At 39.5% G+C, this 20,907-nt stretch overlaps 3 protein-coding genes across 5 annotated transcripts; 1 reads left to right on the top strand and 2 right to left on the bottom strand.

Moving 5' to 3' along the window:
• The first annotated feature begins 1,988 nt into the window (after nucleotides 1-1,988).
• LOC108149077 (synaptic vesicular amine transporter) lies at nucleotides 1,989-20,512 on the top strand. 3 transcript variants are annotated; one of them, XM_017276450.2, is made up of 9 exons: nucleotides 1,991-2,300; nucleotides 3,291-3,485; nucleotides 6,999-7,494; nucleotides 17,058-17,228; nucleotides 17,298-17,436; nucleotides 18,349-18,407; nucleotides 18,467-19,062; nucleotides 19,663-19,980; nucleotides 20,401-20,512. In XM_017276450.2, exons 3-9 carry the CDS (start codon nucleotides 7,020-7,022, stop codon nucleotides 20,470-20,472), a joined length of 1,830 nt encoding a protein of 609 aa, XP_017131939.1. In that variant the 5' UTR covers nucleotides 1,991-2,300; nucleotides 3,291-3,485; nucleotides 6,999-7,019; the 3' UTR covers nucleotides 20,473-20,512. The 3 variants fall into 3 exon arrangements, with proteins under 3 accessions (XP_017131937.1, XP_017131939.1, XP_017131938.1); XM_017276448.2 differs by lacking the exon at nucleotides 20,401-20,512 and having other exon boundaries at nucleotides 1,989-2,300; nucleotides 19,663-20,249; XM_017276449.2 differs by lacking the exons at nucleotides 1,991-2,300; nucleotides 3,291-3,485; nucleotides 20,401-20,512 and adding an exon at nucleotides 5,399-5,738 and having other exon boundaries at nucleotides 19,663-20,250.
• LOC108149080 lies at nucleotides 7,517-12,030 on the bottom strand. Its single transcript, XM_017276453.2, has one exon. The coding sequence runs from the start codon at nucleotides 10,278-10,280 to the stop codon at nucleotides 9,852-9,854; it is 429 nt and encodes a 142-aa protein (XP_017131942.1). The 5' UTR covers nucleotides 10,281-12,030; the 3' UTR covers nucleotides 7,517-9,851.
• Nucleotides 12,878-15,356, bottom strand: LOC108149079. The gene is made up of 2 exons (XM_017276452.2): nucleotides 14,763-15,356; nucleotides 12,878-14,013 (listed from the first exon to the last, which is right to left on the bottom strand). The coding sequence occupies exons 1-2, from the start codon at nucleotides 14,902-14,904 to the stop codon at nucleotides 13,010-13,012; spliced, it is 1,146 nt and encodes a 381-aa protein (XP_017131941.1). The 5' UTR covers nucleotides 14,905-15,356; the 3' UTR covers nucleotides 12,878-13,009.
• Nucleotides 20,513-20,907: the final 395 nt, after the last annotated feature.

Genomic DNA, 20,907 nt, shown 5'->3' with positions numbered 1-20,907 from the left:
TCCAAAATAAATATGATTAAGTTTTTTTTATTTTAAATATTTTTAACAGAGCTTTAGTTTATTTATTTAATATCTTAATAAATTCTTTGTTACAAAAATCCATACACTCTAAATATTATTTTTTTTATACTTTTCAATGATTAGGTTTAAGGAATTTAATTTTACAAAATTTTTATTATTACTATTTTATTGATTGAATTAATGATTTATTGAAGACGAATATATAAATATAGATATGTATATTTATAACATTTTTTTAGAGGCCAACCAAAATGATTTATAACAGAGCTGCAAGATGTACACTGTAAATTAATTACCAAAATTTTGTCAAAGCTTGCCAATTAATGCTGCCAATCTTGGAATCCCAACCATATCAATTTAAATATTATCCCAGATGTTTGGTTTATATTACTTGTCTAGACAAACGAATTTTGTATCCATAAAACATAAGTCTACATAAATTATCATATTATCTCCTATTAAATGCCAAATGCCTTCCAGATTGTAGAGCCTCTTTAAGATAGGTTTCTTAATAAACCGAAGTCACCAATCTCCACATTTCCGACTGTTTTAGCCGGTCAATCTGTTTATGTTTTTAAATTGCCTTCTACTCTTCACATTGTTTTTTGTTTTGCTGTGGATGCCAGGCTTAATATCTCGACTACAATATGCAAATTTGGGACCCTAAACGTGATCGCAAAACTACACCATCATCGTAAATGCTTATAAGTATTTCTGGTCCCGTCCTCTGACTTCGGTTTCTGCCTCTTTCCCAATCTTCGATTCAGTCGCGTGTCGTTTTCCAATCGCTGCGGTCTTTGTGTCTCCGCATCCGCATCTTTATCTGACTGTTGGCCTTTGTCGCGTGTCTCATCCGGCTGGCTGCATAAATTTACAACAGTTTAAATGGATTAATTGAAAAGACCTATGGGTAAGTGGAATCGTTCAGGCTCACCTCGAAAGTCCATCAGGTGGTTTCAGTGTTCACAGCCTGCCTGCCGGCAAAGAATTTACACCGGAAATTGGTTAAATCAAGGCAACAACACGTTTGACTTCACACTTACCCTAAGGCCAATGTCCCAAAGGATATTCAACACACCTGTTACACCTTGGCTTGACAAGAAAACGCAAATTGTGTTATGCTTAAGAATGCGTGCACGCACTGCAAATAAAAGTCACATGTATTTCAAATATGTTAATTTAAAAAGAACATACTTTGGATGATATAAAGTAAAACCTATGCGTAGGAAGTTTCCTTAAGTTTTTAATTTATTTATTTAAATGCTTATTTAGCATCTACAAAAAACATCTATTTCAAATGACATTTAATAAATTAATCTAAAATCTAATCAACAGCAAATGCTCAGACTTGGTTTTTAAATATTACTTACCAACCAATTGTCAATCTTATAAACTGAAGCAAAAAAGTTGAACATAATTTTGTAATTTTATCACAGGGTATTCCCATTTAGCTGCCTTTAAGACTTTTAAAATTTGACTTGCGCTAAACGCAAAAACCATTGAAGATGCTTTTTCTTGTCCCCAAAAATTGAGTTGCCACTTAGGAGGCAAAAATCAATTAGGCATAATATGCGTGTGCCCTCTAGATGGCAGGCAACCCCGAAACGCGTTGCATACTTACAGGCGTAGCGAATATAAAATCAAACACAAGAAGAAACGCACATACATCCCCAAGCTCACCAAATGTATATGGAGGGCCAACACAATGAAGGCAATTGAGCAGAATCATTGCCGTTGGCAGTTTCCATCAATATGCAGGAGGCAGGAGGAGAAAGTCAGGGAGAAAGTGGGTTGAAAAGTGGGGGAGTTGGGCCGGTACGGATAACGTGAGTGTACTACTGCAACAGGCAGCAGACAACAAGTGGCAGCGCTGCCAGCGTAGTCCTTCTTCTCCCCGTCGACTTTCTCCCGCTCCTGAGGCACTTGCCACAAGACCATCCACATCCTGGGCGCAGTCGTCCGCCGTCGACGTCGCCGGCGCCTCGTGCGCCGCTGGCCAGCGCATCTCCGTTCAGTGCGAGATGAGATCTCGTGGCTGATGGACGTGCCCGTTTCCCACGCTCGCAGTGCAGCCTCAGCACCAGAACAGACACTTGTGGCACCCACTCACAATCAGTTACCGTTCTAGCAGTAGTTTAGTTTGGCCTAAGCAACAAAATCACACTTGAAAATTCCAACAAATGTGCGTATAAGACCGTGTTTAAATTGCAAAACGTTCAAGCACCAAGCAACGGGCAACATCATCCAAAAATATGTGAAAACTCCAAAGATAGAAGGGTGTAAGTTACAAAGAATCTATAAGAGATTGGAACTTCAGTTTATACTTAAACGTCGCACTTTTTGCTATCAAAGTTTTAAATTATTTCAATTTACATTCCTTTTTCACTAGAACTTATCTATAAAGTGTTTTATCTAATCAGCAGGGATTTATCAAAAGTTATAATATACATTTACAGACGAGTTGTTTTGTATTCCACTTCAAATATAATTTATTTTACTGCCGACCTGGCAAACACTCATTTTATTTCACCAAATTGCATAAGCACATTCGCTTGTGAATGAGGTAAATCAATCAAAACTCAATCGAAATTTGCATTTTAAAGCGGCTACAACTGCCTGTTTATTTACGTAGACCTACATGTATTTATTTATTAATCGATTTGAATCGAGCCTGGCAGGCATACAATTTTTTTGCTCGGCTTGTCAGCCACCAACTTGCTGAAAAAAATTAAAAACAAAGACAAATAAAAGTATTAACAAATATAGATGTAAATACCATTTACTTTTCTTTATTTACCCTGGACAAATAGCCGCAATCTTATTGAGTGTGGCTTATTTGGGTATTGAATAATAAAGCCGCACATATTTATGTTCATATTCACTATTGATAGTCGGTCGGTTATCCAAATTTTCATGTCGTTACCTATAAAATTGTTAAAGATATATTATGATATATCTTTATTATGATATATCTATATTATGATATATTTCTATCTTTATATAATAATAAAGTTGAAAAAATTCTTATTATGCATTTCGAGACCTATTATAATTCCCACTTTTCCTTGGCTTTTGTTGGCCAACGACCTTGCCGCAAGCCCAGTGAAGAGCAAACACTCCCATCAAAGGAAAACCACTTGAGTGCCATCACAAAACACAAAATCCACAAGTGGCCACTGCCAGCAGAAATCGCTGGGCCACCGGAGACATTGCAAATCCGCTTCAAGTTTCTTTATTTAAATGACTTCGTTTTTTTAATTCTCCCACAGGAATACTCCAACAACGCACAACCTCACCCGCCAAAATCCGGCCACAACAACCACCTGACAACAGCAACTGTAGAATTGCAATAGGCATTTTGAACAGACCAGACACAAAATCCACCCTGTCCGTCACCGAAACCATAACTCCCCAGAAAGTCCCCTCAAGGAAGCTAAGGAAGTCGTATATAAAAAATAACTCAGGTATATAATGCATTTACATAAGGAAAACGGGTCACTAGTGTTTTCAGTTTTTATTCAAAATTACTTAATTTATTGTTTAATTGAAAACAAACAGTTTTTCTTCATAGATTAATATTTAGTGCTTTGGGTTACAGTTTTAAAACCAACGCTAAAACTGATCTTGATTTTGAAACTTCAGTTAAATGTTTACATTTAAAAAAGGCAACACGAAAATGAATAAAATGGTTTTAAATTTTATTTTTTCAAATTACCTAATTCTATCATCCCAAGTAGAGTTTCTTAAATAAACAGTAGATATACCAATTTAGTCAATAATTACAACAATTAATAATAATTAATTAATAATAACTCAAACTCGATGCCATTAAAATATAAATTTTAAACTTGAAACTCAAATAAGAGTATTTATAATTTTCCAATTATGTGTTTAATTTGAAAACTTTATGTATTATTTTAAATTTAAAAAAAACACAAAAGTTTTTACCGCGTTCACAAAAGTATATGTATGGTTAGTTCTCTGAACTCTCGACTACCTTAGGGATAAAAGTGTATTATCCACTTAGGCACGTTCAAGCTCACACTTTATAGTCCCATAGTTTAGTGTTCCAAGCTGACTGTATAAATACTTGATATTTAGAATCGATCTGAGCTAATTAGCTAAAAGGGGCCTCATTTACACGCCCCAGCTTTGCAACTAGATGGAACGACTTTGCTATCGTTTTGCAATTAAAATTGCAATTATCAGTAGTTGAGAAAAAAAGAATCATTTGCCGCAGCTTCGGGCGTCTGTGCAAATTTGTAAAACAATTAAGTGGTCATAACAAAAACAACGCTTGAAGGGCTTTCAATTCCTGGTTTATTATATAGGAAAACCAGTTTATGGCCTTGCATAAACTGAGGTCTCTTCAATCTGCGTGAGCCGTTGGCTTCAGTGTCAAGCTCAAGTCCAGTGCCCAAGCTCAGGCAAAAGCTTCGTTTTAATTAATAAAAATCTGAAAAATGAGCACAATTTAAATAAAGTTGCGTGTCGATGCTTAGAAGTGGCTAGAAATGGCAACAAGCCGCTAAATTTTTGACCGTCGGCGGTTGAAAAATTTTGTGCAATTAACTCAACAACAACAATTAAAACAAAAGCAACGACAAACAACAATCAAAATAAATATCTGAGGGAACATAAATAATGAATTAAACAATCGCATTCGTCGCATCGCATCGCACGTGCAGTTTAATTTAATTTTACCGAGCAATTCTATATACCCTATAGATAAATTCATAAAATAATAATATTTGTAAACACAACTTTAGTATTTTCTACTTCTTTAAAATTTCAACAAATATTATATTATTTATTAAAAAGCTTACAACATATTAAATACAATAAATTTAAACAGCTTTTTACACGGCATTTAAACATCGGCTTAATAAAAAGTTAATTTTATCCTCTTGCTTAATTATATTATTCTAATATATATTAAAACAAATTAAGACAACACACGGGCAACTAATGCATTTGAATTATTTTGTGTTTTAAAACCAATTAAGGTAAATGAGGTTCTAATCAATTCAAAATAAAAGAAGTGCGCCCCCTTAAAGTTAAACTTAAAAACCCAAAAACATTAGCATAATTTCCAATAAGTAACTGAAGCCTTTGTTTGAATCGGATTCTCCCACGTTCATAAACCGTGCATGCCAATTGATAATTAATATTTATTAAAATGTATTTTACACACTTTTCACTGTGCATTCATTTGAAATGCAAAGATATCTGAATTCTCTCCGTGGCGATTACTTCGTATACTAACTAAGCACATCTTTTCTGCTTGTGCAAAAATGAATTCGTTTAATAAGCCTCAGGCGACACGCTAAAGTTTTTAGTTTGAGTTCAGAGCGCCGACTTGTCGGTAGAATCCGCGGAATGAACGATCCCCCCAAAAACCAATTTAAAAGTGAACTCATCGTGAAAAAGAAAGTGCAACCTAGTAGATAGCATCAGTACTTCCTGAATGCAAATTCAAAAGCCTTGACTTCTGATTCACTGGGACAGAGTCCGCGACTAATTGGGATTTCTGTGCGCGTATCTGGCGGCTATAGGCGATCGTAAGCCACACAAAAATCGGTCGTTATAGCAGAGTTCTATAAATACTCAAGGCCTGGTGGCAATTCAGGTTCATTAGTGCAAGTGATATTCCAGTAGCAAGAGTACTGTTCAGCATACAATCTAAAGTTATATTTCAATAAAGGAAAAGCTGCCAGGTAAAAATATTTTAATGCCTTTCATTTTAAGGAAAATTATTTGAAAATAGCCTTTTCTTTACTTTTATAATAATAATAAAAAATGTATAAAAATCTACCACTTAAAAGAACCAAAATTTTTTTTAAATGCATTTAAGTAATATTTTTGTCTCTCCCCAAATTATTTATAGAAACTCTCGCATCTTTTAAAAAAAATATAAGTAACCACGACTTTGAGTTCACAAACTAAAACAATACCTTTAAACAAATTAAGAATAGTTGCATTCTTAATTGTTGTTATTTTATAATGCAATAGTATTATTTAAAATGATTATTAGCTTAGCTAATTCGTTAAAAATCAACTTGCCAATAACATTGGTAGTACCAGTTTTTGTAAAAGGGCTTAACAAGTGTGGAGGCTAATTAAATGATGCCGACTTCGTTGTAATATAACTATTGCAACAGCTTTTTGTTTTAGCAGCTCATTCTAGTTGATTTAATCAATTAAAATGACAAAATTTGCTGCTGTTTGTCACGCCCCCAAACGCGATGCAGTTGTATGAACTTTCAGCTTTTTTCTCGTTTATTTATCAGATATTTGCCATTTGTCATTCAATGACAACACTTTGCTCTGCGAAGACGTCATAAACAATCAATTGTCCGCTGGGACAGGCATCAATTGTTGTCTCAATTGCAGAATAAATTGAAGACATTATGCAAAGACTTTTGGCGGAAGACTTGATTCATCTTTGCCTTCAATTACGAGACCTTTTTTGCTAATAGCAGTGGGTTAATTCAATTTTACAACCGAAAACTTAAAGAAGTCTACGCTTTGGCTTCCCTTTTGTGGGTCTTTCAAAACGAATTATGCAGGCAAATTCAATTTGCGCCTGGCGTTAGGCAACACCAAATGTTCCAATGACAAATGTTGCGCATACGCCCCGTGTATTTGGTGTTAGTATGGGGTAGCAATGGCAATGGCAATGGCAGTGGCAGTGGCTGGCAATTAAATAAATATTTAAATTGCGTATGATTCAATTAGAGCTACGGTTATACGTAACACCGTGTGAAAGATACTTTTTAATTCCAACCCCAAGACTTGTAATTTACTTTTAATTAGCGAAAATCATTCAGGCATAAAGCGAGCGTGGGATTTGGATTGCCAATGGGAATGGGAATGGCAATGGAAATGGGAACGGGGATGATGGGAAAGCTGCTTACTCTTGATTTGACTTGATTTGATTACATTTTAAAAGACAATCGGATTACTGCCTTCCGTAGCAACCAGCGGCTAGCGACGCAATGCAATCATCGACCGATGCGGGAAATGGTGGACCAAGAAAACACACGCAGAGCACAGCACCCCAGAAGCAGTCGGAGATTAGCGAGACCACCTCCTTCACCATAAGCGCCAGCAGCAACCAGCAGCCAACTCCCGGCGGACCAGCCACCAATACACCCAGCAAGAATCCCTTCAAGCAGCAGTTGGACAGCAACCAGCACAATGGCAACCAGGGAACGGACCAAGATTGCGGCATCCTGGGCGTCGGCAAGGAGCCGCCGGTCCCGCCACCGCCCACCTACCAATCGCAGGTCCACGGGGGGCGTGGTCCGGCACCGCCGCCAGCGGATCAGTACCGCGAGGAGGATCCACGCGCTGCCGGGTCCTGGTCCGCCGCCAAGTCCTGGATGGTCAGCTGGCGGGGCTCCAATCGCCTGGTGCTCGTCATCGTGGCCATAGCCCTGCTCCTCGACAACATGCTGCTGACCACCGTGGGTGAGTAAAAGTTTACCTTGGGGATGGGAATACCACCGCATAAATCTTATTCCTTGGTGGCCATTAGCATTTCATGAGCATTTATCTCCCGGGGCTGGTTATCCTTGCCAATCCAGCCAATCGCCTGGAAATTGTCCATTTCCCTAGAGGATGGGGAAAGTGGTGCCATAAAATTACCACAGAGCGGCACTTAAGCTAATGAACGTTTTCCTGTCAATGCGAATGGTCTTTGTCAGTTCATCAATTCTGAAGGTACTGAGGTTATTTTTTTTAGGATAAACGGGTGTTCTCTATGGCGAGATCTTAACAATCATACAAACCTTAACCGTTTAAGAAAAAAGCACCATTCATTTTGGGGTAGATTTATATGAACAATATCTGTACTCCATAATAGTATCTAAAATGAGGGAAACAGTAACTTCTTTAAACAAAACTTATCCCTGCTAAACACATTTTCCAAATAATAGTGGTGAAACAAATTCAAAATCAAGAATTCTTTAAAAACACGTTTTAAATAAATTTTGAATAAATAAAAAGGTCATCTTTCTGAAGAAATATCTTACTTCCAAAAAGGTTTTAAAAAATAAAGTTTCTGACTTTAAAAAAAAAACAAATTCCTTACATCTATAGTTATAGATTATTTTAAAGAAATAATTTTGGCCTTTCCATAACAATTACATTCAATTTTTTATGAGCTTATTAGAGCCCTAATTTAAGTAGAGAACTTTTTAGCTAACAACTAGTTTATAAGTGAGTGATTTTGTTTTGGAATAAACAGTAGTCTTCTGATCATTCGATAAGAACTTCGTGCACCCTTAATTTATGTGGAAAGCCGTGCAATTAAATCAAATACCAGCCAACAACTAATCAATGCTGAAGTGGTTGTGCTTAGTCATTACCAAGCATCGAACAGCGAGCATCGATGACCAATGAACCAGACTGGGTTGGGCAGCTCCAAGTGCTGGGCCGTCGACTGTCGACAGTCAATTAAATGGACACGCACTGGCAGACCCTCCTGCAGTTGACACTAAAACCCCACCAGGGATTGACCGTTTGGGGGTGGATGTGTCCCGGCCAAGTGCTTATGTCAAGTGTCTGGCCAAACACATGGACATTGAGTGGGAATCCTCTGGTCCGCAGGTCCTCCAGCCTGACAAATACAGCAAGGCTGGCGGATAGAAAAAAAAGCCAAAAAAAATAGGAACGAGATTTTTCTTTGTGCTCAACGTTCATGAATTTAAATCAACAAGTTGGGCAAAAACCAAAGGAAAAAGCCGAACCACTCGAGCAACTTGTTGAGAGAGAGCGAGAGAGAGACAGCACGGAAGTGAAAGTCAAAGGAAAAGTGGAAAGTGGAAAAACTATTACTGCTGACAGGATAGAGGAATGGGCTGGGCTTTTAGCGAGCGTTTGACTGGCGGCATTTCCACTTAAGTGCTTTCTCGATTCTCGCGCTCAAGGTGCTGAAGCGAAAATTGCTGCAAATACATTTGATTATTACATTTGATCTCTGACCCAGCACACCCCCATTTTCTCACATTTCCCCCAGTTTTATTTTTCTCGCATAATATCCTCATAAATTAGATTTATCCCGAAGCCTGTGGAGATTTATATGGGCCACGACCTTATCCGTTTGACTCGATACCAAATTGAATATGCAATAAGCCTTTGTTTTATTGAGGAAGATTGAATAATAGTAGCTTAAATAGGGTTCGCTTTGATCCAGGGATACGGTCATATCCTTGGCCAATAAAACGAGTATTTTACATTGACATTGGTTGAACTATGCAAATAGATGGTCTCGGTGCTGTAGCCAAATCTTTGGGGTGCCAAATAAATAGTAGATTTTAGGGAAATTGCTGGACTTACATGTTAGTAATACTTATAAAAGCTAGATTGAGAACCTTTTTTTTAGTAGACCCCGGATTTTATCTTTGTTTTCTTCATTGATTGATAGGATATGTTTTCTATAAAATAAATTAATCAAACAAACCTTTTAACCATTTTGGTAATCAAAAAATGTATGTTAAATATTAATGTATGTTTTAGAAAACTCATCGCTACTATATAAAACCAATATTTCATGCTCTGTAAACATTTAAGACGGGTAACTAAAGACATTTCTGCAAAATAATAGGTTTACATATTTAACACAGAAAAAAATGCTTTGCAAGTTTTCTTGTTTGTTACGAGCATTGTTTTAAATTTATGATAAATTCTCATTGTATATTTTCGAATACGAATCCGGGGACTAAATATCTGACCTATCCTAACTTAGTCGATGAATGTCAAAAATTGCCTTTCAACCTTACGGACATCACAATGAATGATTAAGCTAAATCCTTTGGATTTCCGACCTACTTTTCCTGGGCTTTGGACTCCAGACAGGCCACATCCACAGTCTCCAGCTTCTCCAGACACGGGCCCGGCCTCCTGGTAGGTGTGGTGGCCAGGGAGCGGGTCTTCAGACCACCTCCGCCCGTGGCCGGCGGCAGGAGCTGATCGAATCCGCCGGATCCATCTTTGGAGAGCGAGGCGCTGCGCGAGAAGGGGAAGTAGGCGTTCAGCTGCCGTTCCAGCACGTCCTTGTTGATGCTCGTCTCCCAGATTTGCTTCTGGATGATGCTGCTGTAGCGTGCCTCGAAACTTTGTTGATGCCGCAGCAGATCAGCCGCTCCTGAGCGTCCGCCCCTGGGACGCTCCCGCTCACGCTCACGCTCCCGTTCGACTGGCGTGGGCGTGGCCGGCTTGAGGGGACTGCCCAGGGAGTCCTCGTCGGTGGACATGCCACTAATGGCCGGAAAATTAAAGTGCGCCGTGGAAAACTTTGCTCGTTATGATGGCCAACAAGCAAGCGGCAAAAGAAGAACGCCAATTGCGAGGAGAACTTGCCGCGTCCGCTGCAGAAACGCGAATAAGTCACGGCAGTCCGTTTTTAGGCCTGTTATGTGTGCATTCCGAATACAGTCAGTATTGTTGCGCATTTTCTTGCGCTGAGCGCTGAGAAATGGGGAAAAGTCAAACGTCAGGCGGCGAAAAAGTTTTTGCCTCCAAAAGTAATTGCTCCCCCTTTTGTCTTTTGGCTTGCCTTGAAGTCAGAAAGTTTTTCGCCCGCTTTCCGTTGGTTGTGGATTTCGAAACGAGAGGCCGTAGTCACAACCACCCAACCAGACCCATTTATACAAAGGTCACAATCGTGCGGCTTTTTCGGTGTCGTTTCGCTGTCATGGCAGACGCAATGACTCATTGAGCCTTGCGCTTATCCCCCACCATCTACTTGCAGCGTATCTTCTAAATGCACAGTGAACAAATCTCATGAACCTGTTATAATTTCTTATAATTTATTAATTATATCCCTTATGCAACAAAAGGGCATCACTTTCGATTGTAAAGCATTGTCATAATTTCAATTCCGCTGTATTAAACATCACATTTTCAAACACTTCAAGAATTCGCGTTACCTTATGTGTTTGATTTTAAATATTTTCACCCTTAATCTGCTCTTATATTTGTACCTGTGTATCGGTGTGTATGGTATGTGTATGGTGATACTAAAATCGATTTTAAATACCGATAAAGTGCAGCTCAAGAATTCGCGTTTTATCATATAACTCATGGATTTGATTTTGTATGTTTCCCCAATGTATCTGTGCTTGTATTAGTACCTGTGTATCGATGGCAATATTAAAATCGAATCTTTATATCGACCAGTCAAACATTTGTTAAAGTGACGCTCAAGAATTCGCGCTTCTGATTTTATATTTTTCCCCCTTTATCTGCAACTGGATTTGCACCTGTGTATTTGTTGCGATATTGAAATCGAATCTAAATACCGACGCGTCAGTCATAAAATAAAACAATGACGACGACAACGGCAACTTGCCACGTGTGGCAGGCGGATGGTTTAGCTTCTGGTGTTGCTTGCATGACGCTTGATGGATATCCATGGAATCTCCTTCGCAACGGTTGACAGTTGTTGTCCCATTACACTGATGGATATGTAATGTCCATAATTAGTTTACGACTGTTTACGTTTTGTCTGTCGTAAACTCCATAAAAATAGTTACCAAGGAGTAGGCCTAAGGAAGCATAGAAAAGTCTAGAGAAAATATTAAACTATCTGTACCTTGATAATTTTTGCCTTTTCCACATCCCCCTGTTGTTAAAAGTGTATTATATTAAAAGCTCAAACATATTTTCAGCGATATAATGATTCTTTTAAGACTTTTATTTCTTTACTCAGTTTTTACTAACTAAAAACCTTATGTGACTCTTCCTCAACTTGGATTCCATTCTGCGCAAAATTGCCACATTCATTAGGGCAAAACTTTAACTTTAACTTTATTCCATTGTTAAACATGCAATATTTCCACAATTACATTGATTACGCTCCTTTCACTTGGGAACCACCCCACAACCACCAACCTCACCAGCAAAAATAAAACGCAAAAAATCAACAATACACTCAGAACCGAAACCAAAACAAAAGAAAATGGGCGTGGCACATGCCGCCGACTTTTCGGGGTAATCCCAAAATAAACTTACCAAATTCGATATAAAAAAAATAAACAAAAGAAACTTTCAATGGCAACGGAACAAAAACGAAAATCAATAAAGCCAAGAAAAGATTGTACGATATTAATAAGTTGTCCTCCGAAGCACAATAAATACTCTATATTCTAAGGCAAAGAGATTTTTGAAATAGTTTTGGTTTCAATGCAAGTTATTTTATGAAAATTATTTTAAACGGTGGAAAATACGATTTTAAAGGGTATCCTCAATTCAAGGATTCCTAAATTCACAGTTATTTCTGTGCTCTTGAGCGGTTTTTTTTTTTGCATGTTAATAAGGCAAATTAGTCTTGACTAATTCTCCCTTTCATTATTCTATGTTGTGCCAAAAGCCAAAAGCGTGTAGAAAGTTTTGCCTAGTTTCGCTTTTGGGAAGCGCAGGAGGATAATCATTCAAATTAACCGCATTAACCACTTGAATGTCAATGAACCCGTAGTTTAACAAAAAGAGAATTGTGAATCATTTGCATAATTTCCTCAAGAACCGTAGAGCTTCGATAGAAACTTACTAATAAAACTGTGTTGCGCTTTTTAGATGAAAAACAAAAGTTGTGTGGCAAAAAGGTGCTCGTCTAAAAAAAATAAACAGCAAACGTTTTTTTAAATATTTTATTTTAAATATAACTGTTAGGAATCAAAAATAAATTATAGTTATATAGTATAAAAGACTTCTTTTCTGTTTGAAATATAAGAACTATTTATTTTGCAAAGAGTCATTAGTTTAATACTTTAAAATAGAAGGGATTTTCAAAATTAAATTGCACACCATTTTAATATATAACTATTTATGTTGCAAAGAATCTCGAGTTTTTCGGCATGAATATTTTCAAATAGAACTGTGTTTTCAAAATAAATTGCATAACGTTTATTTAAAACTTTGTAAAGTTTTATCATATTGTAGAGTACAAATTAAAATCAGAATTTACTAACTAGACTGAGGCTGTCTACAGCTGGCAAAGCTCACTGAAGCTGGTGCTCAGGGCATCCTCGCCAGAACCCCCAATGCCACTGCCAGCCGCCGATCCCGCTGCCAGCAAACCCTTCTTCGGGAGGCTGGGCATGAAGATGTGCAGTTGTTTCCGGCTATCCGAGGTGGCCGACGCCATTCCCCGACTGCTGAGCGGCGGCGTGCGGCTGTCCTCCGTCAGCGGGGATGCACTGGCTCCACTGTACAGGCGGGCCGAGGCCAGTTGACCCGCCAATCTTCGCGTGGTGCTGGCACTGCTGCTCAGGGTGCACAGATCGATGTTGCGAGCGGGTCTATTTAAACGCACTGGTACACCCTCCTTGTTGAAGATTATGGTTATGGGCTTGGCATTGGTATTGGTGGCGCAGGCGGAGGCAGGGGCGGGGGGCGTGGTGACGGGCGGGGCAGAAGGTGGTGACTTGGCGATGGGCTTTCTGGCCACCGATCGCTGGTGATTTGCTGCCGCCGCCGCCACTCGCTTGAGACTCATGCTGCGATGCTGACTGCGCTGCAGCCTGTGAGCGGATCTGGCCAACTGGGCACTACTGGTGGCCACTGGTGGACTGGGCACCGGCACCGCCTCCTTCACTATGTCCGTGCGTCCGGCCAAATCCAGCCAATGGAGCACCCTCTCGGCCAGACGCTCCTCGGGATTGTTGGCCGTAGTGGTTAGACTGCTGGCTGCATCTTGCAAGGAGCTTCGACGCGACTGATGGTCCATCTGGTGATCCAGGTGATAGGTGCGCCCGCGGCTGAGCAGCCAGGCTCGACGCTTCGACTGGCGACTGTTGTGCCGCTGATCCCGCTGACCGACCCCCAACGAGGGGGCGGGGCCCGGCCGCCCACCCAAGGCGGGCAGCGATTGTTGCTGCTGCAGCGTCAGCTTGGTGGCGTCCAGTAGCAGGTACTCGTCCAGGTACTCCTCGCTGTCCTCCGTGGACTGCTCGTAGAACTCGCAGGATTGCGACTGCTGGTCGCTGCCTTTATCAAAAGAGTTTTTACAAAATTAGTTTAAACTTTAAAGTCCAAGTATAAATTTCGGAAATAATTTTCATTCACCATCATCGATCATCTATCAGATTTGAATTATAATTAAATTTATTTATTAAATTGAACTTTAAGCGGGTACAATTTTGGCACCTGCTGCTTATCGGAATAACAATTTTCTTTAATGTTATTAAATTTAAAAACAAAATATAAGTTTCTGAAATAACTATCATTCTGCATTATCAGTCATAATAATCATATTAGAATTTTGTTAAATTTTTTTTTTTTATTTAATTTAAAACGTGTACAATTATTGCACTTGCTTATTAGACTAACAATTTTCTTTATTATTGGATCACAATTTTTTGGAATAGGAAAAACCAGGCTTTCTGAATTACAACATTGCAATCGAAGTAAAACATTTTTTTCATTTTACCGTTTGATTCATTATTTGCCGGATCCAAATATTATAAGTACTAGGATTTCAAAATTGTGATTTAAATGGTTATATTTTATTTGAATTTTTTAGTGTACCTATTTGTATGAATTGTTACTTTATTAGGACATATACAAAATCAGCTAACTCTATTGATTGATCATATCATTTAAAGTAAGATATGCTTAGATTTCTTATCGTTTTACTGATATTAATTTAAGTTTTTTTTTACTAATACAAAATGGGTGTATTTTTACAAATAACTCAAGCCCTTTAAGATGCTATCCTATAAGTGATATATACTCACCTCTCAGCCTGGTTTTCTGGCGCTTACAGCGCTGCCTCTGTCGCGGCTCGTAGTCGAGGATGAAGTGGCGCCTCCCGATCGCCTCCTGCCACACGGAGCGCACAAACAGCGGCCTGCTGGCCGACTCCCAAATGGGTCGCATTCTAGCCCCCGTCTCCCTCCGTCCGGATTCTATGGCTAATTAAATCCTGTGCATATTAATTGGCTACACAAAGCGTATGCCAGCGTTTCTAGCTCGGGTGCTGAGTTGTCCTCTTCCTCGTCGCCGGCGGATGACTATGGCTTTGGCTTTGGCTTATGACTGGTTGCTTTGCCAGTTGCCGCCTCACTGCCGCTGCTGCTTCTGTTTGGCTTGACGACGACGCCACTGTCGCCCGGCATGTCGAATCGATGTATCTGGGTGACCTGCGGACGCCACAGGGCTGCGATAAAGAAAGTGTCACAGGAGTTGGGGCTCTAAAACATGTTTTAGAAAATGGAAATATTCCTTTTTCAAGTTTGCCCTTTTTTATTTAGAACTGTCAATGTCTTTATCATCTGGATAGAATTTAAGCAAGGCAACACAAAAAATAACAGTCATTATTAGCTATTTCTCCTGCCAATCTTAACTTATTACAATAAAATAAAAACAGCAATATAATATTTTTTATTTTAATTTAAAAAAAGAAAATATTTTTTTGAAACCAAAATTGTAGAGAAAATTATAATAGTATTGACCACAAGCTTTAAACAACAAGTAAAATTACTGGAAAAAAGATATAGGAATGCAGAACAGATTTTTTTCCAATTCCTTTCCAAAATTTGTTCCTTTCAATTAACACAAATATTAACAAGCATTAGCCTGATCAATTTTTGCATTATGCTGCAAAAGGAACGAAAAAGTGAACACATTTTTAGATACATACTTTTTTTTTGTTATCTGTTAATTAAAATTTTTTTAAATGAAAACTTAAAAAATCAAATACGAGTGGGCTCGTATTTAATCAGCCTTTTAAATCACTAACATCCTATCACTATTTTCGCAGCCCTGAATCAGCGATAGTGACTGTTTGTTTGTCTAGCTGCCCGAGTCGCCTTCCTTTTGGCATTGCGGTTTAAGTGTCTTTGACACGCGAAATGCAACCGAAGCGACTGAGTGACTTCCGCTGCTCCACTCAATCCCGATACCAATCCACCCCCACCCTTAATATGCCACACCCACCTCCTGACCCGTAACATCCTGCACCCACCTCGTGACCCCGGCTACACGTGCTTTTTTTTCGAATTATCATTTTCATGTCAAAGACTCGGGGAGACAATTTAATGAGTTGTTGGACTGGGAATTACTAGGCAACATTTCTCTTGTGGCATTAAATTTGCTGTTTAATCGCCAAGTGGTTAACCCCAATTAGGTAGATGTTACCAAATTTGCATACATTTCCGCTTGCATGTCATTTGGGAGCAAAAGCAGGTCGCCAAATGGCATGTTCGACCACATGGCCGACATATGTGACAGTCGAATGGGATTCCGGGTCGACAGGTGATACTTCCACTTTCGCTGAACTTTGACACGTGGCGGCACGGACCAATACGAGAGCTGGCAGCTAGAACATCTAGCCCTAGAACCTAGCCCTAAGCCCATTATGTCTGAATGGCCCTCATTAAAGCACAAAACCCTAACTTGCAGGCCATACATATATGGTTACGGCCTGTCACTACGATAACCACGAATCATTGGGCTCACAAGCAAACAAATTACCCCAACAATACTTCAAACTATGCTCGGCACTCACTACTCAACTGAAAGACCATCCAACCTCTGACCTCGGCCTAGTGCTAGCACTTTGGCAGGAAATGCAATTACAGTGGCCCGGAGTTGTCTCGAGTTCTCCGGGTGTTGATAATAAATATAAACAGAGTCGAAGCATGCAATAAACAAATTGAATTTGCCGGCAGAGGGGCCAAGTTGCATGTGGCTTTTACGCTAGACAGTGGAGAGTCCATTAAACGCATCGTTGTGAACGTGGCGTATGCGCAATTTTTAGCCCATCATCAGCCCCCTTTTTGGTTGCAACTCAATTAGGTGGGAAGGCGGAAAGAAGGGAAGGGGAAAGGGGAAAGGGGGCAATCTCTGCCAGCGGCAAGGCAATTACAAAACTTTCTGGGGCCTGGAGAACGCAATTACCAAGCGCCTGGGCCTGTGCGAAAATTGCCCGAAGGCACAAGAGCGTTTAGCGTTTTAATTGTGAGCAAATTCTTTTTGTTGCAATCAAATTATAAGACCCGCCACTTCTGTTCGCCCGCCCCCCCGCTTAGTGCCCATCATACCTGAGTTCCTGTACGACATACGACATCCGGATGCGCCGCTCGACAGCTTTCCACGCACCCCGCTCACGTCCAACGTTCCGCCGCCACCCACGCCGTGTCCTTGCAACAAGGACGGCAGCGAGGCGGCTCCGCTCGAGTTCTCGACGATAAGTCCGGAGGGTAAGTGTGTATCGCCTGCGCGCTAATTGGCCACCGGTCTGCAGCCCAAGTACTTGCATATCCCCCCAGAAAACGAAACCTATTACCGCGAGCTGGAGGAGCGCCACAACGAGCTGGTGGGCGAGACCGTCGAGGTGGGACTGCTGTTCGCCTCCAAGGCGTTTGTCCAGCTGCTGGTTAACCCGATTGTAGGACCCCTGACGCACCGGTAAGTCGAATTTAGGGTAAGGCTTAGGCTTGAGATTAAATATCTTAAGAAAAATATTTAGAAAAGTCATCAAACATACTTTAGTGGATTTACAAATAAATTAAATTATAATTTTAATTTACATACAAATCTGAATTTGATTTTTTGTTTTATAAAAAAAAAGGAAAGAAAGCAAGCTATTGCAAAAATAAAATATTCTTGAAAATATTTATACTTGGATTTATTTGATGATGATTTTCAGCTAAATTAATCGATCATCAATTCTGAACTATGTAAAAAAGAATTTAAAAAATTTGTATTATTTTTTTTTTTAATATTATGATTACTCTTATGGGAGCTGTATGATATAGTCGTCCGATTAAGCCCTAATTCTGAAATATTTAACCATTACTATTATATATCTTGAAGATATTTCTGACTGATATTATAAAACCCTCTAAGGGCATAAAAAGGCATTTGAAACCTTTACCTTTTAAAATATATTAATGATTGTATATATTAAAATTTCATAAAATTATGTTTATGTTATAAATACAAATAAATAAGCCTTAAAACAATAATTAAATAGAATAATAAGATATAAATAAAACTACACCCAAAAAAACAGTAATACAGTATAAGTATTATTTCAATACACGAGAAATATAACCCCTATAAGTTTTACTTTTCTTCCTATACCGTGGAGTGTAAAACAAAATTTTTGTTATCATACTTTCGTGGTATTAATTTAATACTCATCTTAGTAAGAAATTTTTTAAATCCAATAGCTTAAAATTCAATTGATATTTTGTTTTCAGACATTTTTAAAACAAGTTACTACATGATCTGAAAGTCTATTATTTATTATTTTTAATTTTAAATTTGCCTTACATACAAAATATTAAATCTTTGAATGAATTTCTCTCTGTGCAGCATTGGTTACAGCATCCCCATGTTCGCTGGCTTTGTGATAATGTTTCTCTCAACAATCAGTAAGTTACACACACGCTATGCCATGGCAAATCGCAATGAACCCTTCTACTTTGCCTAGTCTTCGCCTTTGGCCGCTCCTACCTGGTGTTGTTTGTGGCGCGGGCTCTGCAGGGCATCGGCTCCTCCTGCTCCTCGGTTTCGGGGATGGGCATGCTGGCGGATCGGTTCACGGACGACAAGGAGCGCGGGAATGCCATGGGTATAGCGTTGGGCGGTCTGGCCTTGGGCGTGCTCATCGGGCCTCCGTTTGGCGGGGTGATGTACGAGTTCGTGGGCAAGTCGGCGCCATTCCTGATCCTGGCCGCTCTGGCTTTGGGCGATGGCCTGCTCCAGCTGTTTATGCTGCAGCCGTCGATCCAGAAGGCCGAAACGGAACCACCCTCGCTGAAGAGCCTGATCAGCGATCCCTACATCCTGATCGCTGCGGGTGCGATCACCTTCGCCAACATGGGCATCGCCATGCTGGAGCCCTCGCTGCCGCTGTGGATGGTGGACAACATGGGCGCCACCCGTTGGGAGCAGGGCGTGGCCTTCCTGCCCGCCTCCATTAGCTACCTGATCGGCACCAATCTCTTCGGACCGCTGGGACACAAAATAGGACGTTGGTTCGCCGCCTGCTTGGGCTTGATTATCATCGGGGGATGTTTGATCTTTGTAAGTGAAATATTTATTTATAATATATTTAAACCATTAACAACTGTTAATGTAAAAGTAAAATATAAACAATTGATTGGATCCCTATATTAACCATTTAAATAAACTTTGGGTTGGAGGAAACTAAAGAATTCGCTTTATGGGATAAGATATCATTAAAGAAAGGATGGATTTTTTATATCAAGTTAAAGATATAGCGTTATTAGAACAGTACGACATATCTAAAGAATATCGCCTATTTTTTTTATTATGAAAATTAAGCTGAAGAATTCGCGTAACCGTTTTCATTTAATTGGGGGCTACTAAGAATATAGAATTCATACACTATCTTAAGGATATGTCGTTATTAGATCTATAAGACATATTTAAAAAACTGACGTCTTTATTTTTTTATGGTAAAAGACATGAAGCCAAATAATTCGCGTGTTTGTGTTCTTTTCATTAGCGACTAACAAGGGATTTTATTGAAAGCAATATATTAACTTGGTTTTAATATTTTTATTTTATTAGTAAAATCTTAATGTTTTCCTAATAAATTTTATAAAATATAAAAAAAAATTGTAATTTAATTTATATTTATATGTTTAATATTTTTTTAAGATACCCATGGCCACCTCGATCACGCACCTGATTATTCCGAACGCTGGCCTGGGCTTTGCGATCGGCATGGTGGACTCCTCGATGATGCCCGAACTGGGCTACCTGGTGGACATCCGGCACTCGGCGGTGTATGGAAGTGTTTATGCCCTGGGTGATGTGGCCTTCTGCGTGGGCTTTGCCGTGGGTCCGGCGCTGTCCGGATCGCTGGTGAAGAGCATCGGCTTCGAGTGGATGCTCTTCGGGATCGCCATCCTCTGCTTCATGTACGCCCCGCTGCTGACGATGCTCAAGAATCCGCCGACGAGCGACGAGAAGAAGGTACGTATGGCCAGGGAGGCGGCCGAGGCGGCTGCAGCCGCTGCTGCCGCTGCAGGGGAATCCCCTGGAATCCCCCAGCTGACCGCTTCCTGCCCGGCCATCATGCATGGTACATCCGATCCCAATACGGATGCCGAGGCTGGCAGAACGAACGAGGCCTACGAGAGCGAGAGGCTTTGAGTCTTGCCAGCAAATATCCTAGTTTTTAATTATCATTTAGTTGTTAATTTTTTCGTATTATTAGTCATTCTTATTCTTATGTTTTTATTAGCCTTAAGTTCTGCTTAATTTGTTTGTAATAAAATTTTTAATTTTTAATTCAATTGTTGCCTGAGTTTTATTGTGCATGCTTCATATATGTTTCATATAAGGTAATATAGTAAACTAACCCATAATTTATTTGTTTCCTTGTTATTCCAGTCTTTGATTTATGGACGCGATCGGGCCCAGGTGCGTTATGTAACCTATCAGAACTACGATGAAGACGAATAAACGCAAACGATTTAATTCCAACGCAATGTTGCCAAAAGTGCAACCAAAAACCAACAAAAAAAAAGGGTAATAAAATCAACAAAAAAAAATTAAGTGAAGATCAAAGAGGCAGAAAAGTAACCGTAACCACAACCAACAATATCAGTAATATCATATGAATTTCCAAATGAAATCGTTGTTCTTGTTCAATGTTTTGCACAAGTTGCACTATAGTGTTTATATATACCATTGATCATATCAAGAAGACACCTCTCCCCCCCAAAAAGTTTTGCACACGTTAAAGTCAAGCACAGAATTATCTGAAGAAAGTACTATAGAAGAATTAGAAAGTCGAGTGAAAATAGGGCTAGATGTTCGAAGTGACGGGTAAATTATTATGATGGATGGTAAAGAGAGAGAGAAAAAAGTAAGGATCCTAAGAACCCTACTACATAT

Source organism: Drosophila elegans, unplaced genomic scaffold (assembly GCF_018152505.1).
Source record: "Drosophila elegans isolate 14027-0461.03 unplaced genomic scaffold, ASM1815250v1 contig_520, whole genome shotgun sequence".
Classification (NCBI taxonomy): domain Eukaryota; kingdom Metazoa; phylum Arthropoda; class Insecta; order Diptera; family Drosophilidae; genus Drosophila; species Drosophila elegans.
The sequence above is the reverse complement of the archived record's forward strand: the minus strand, read 5'-3'. Positions and strand labels throughout refer to the sequence as shown.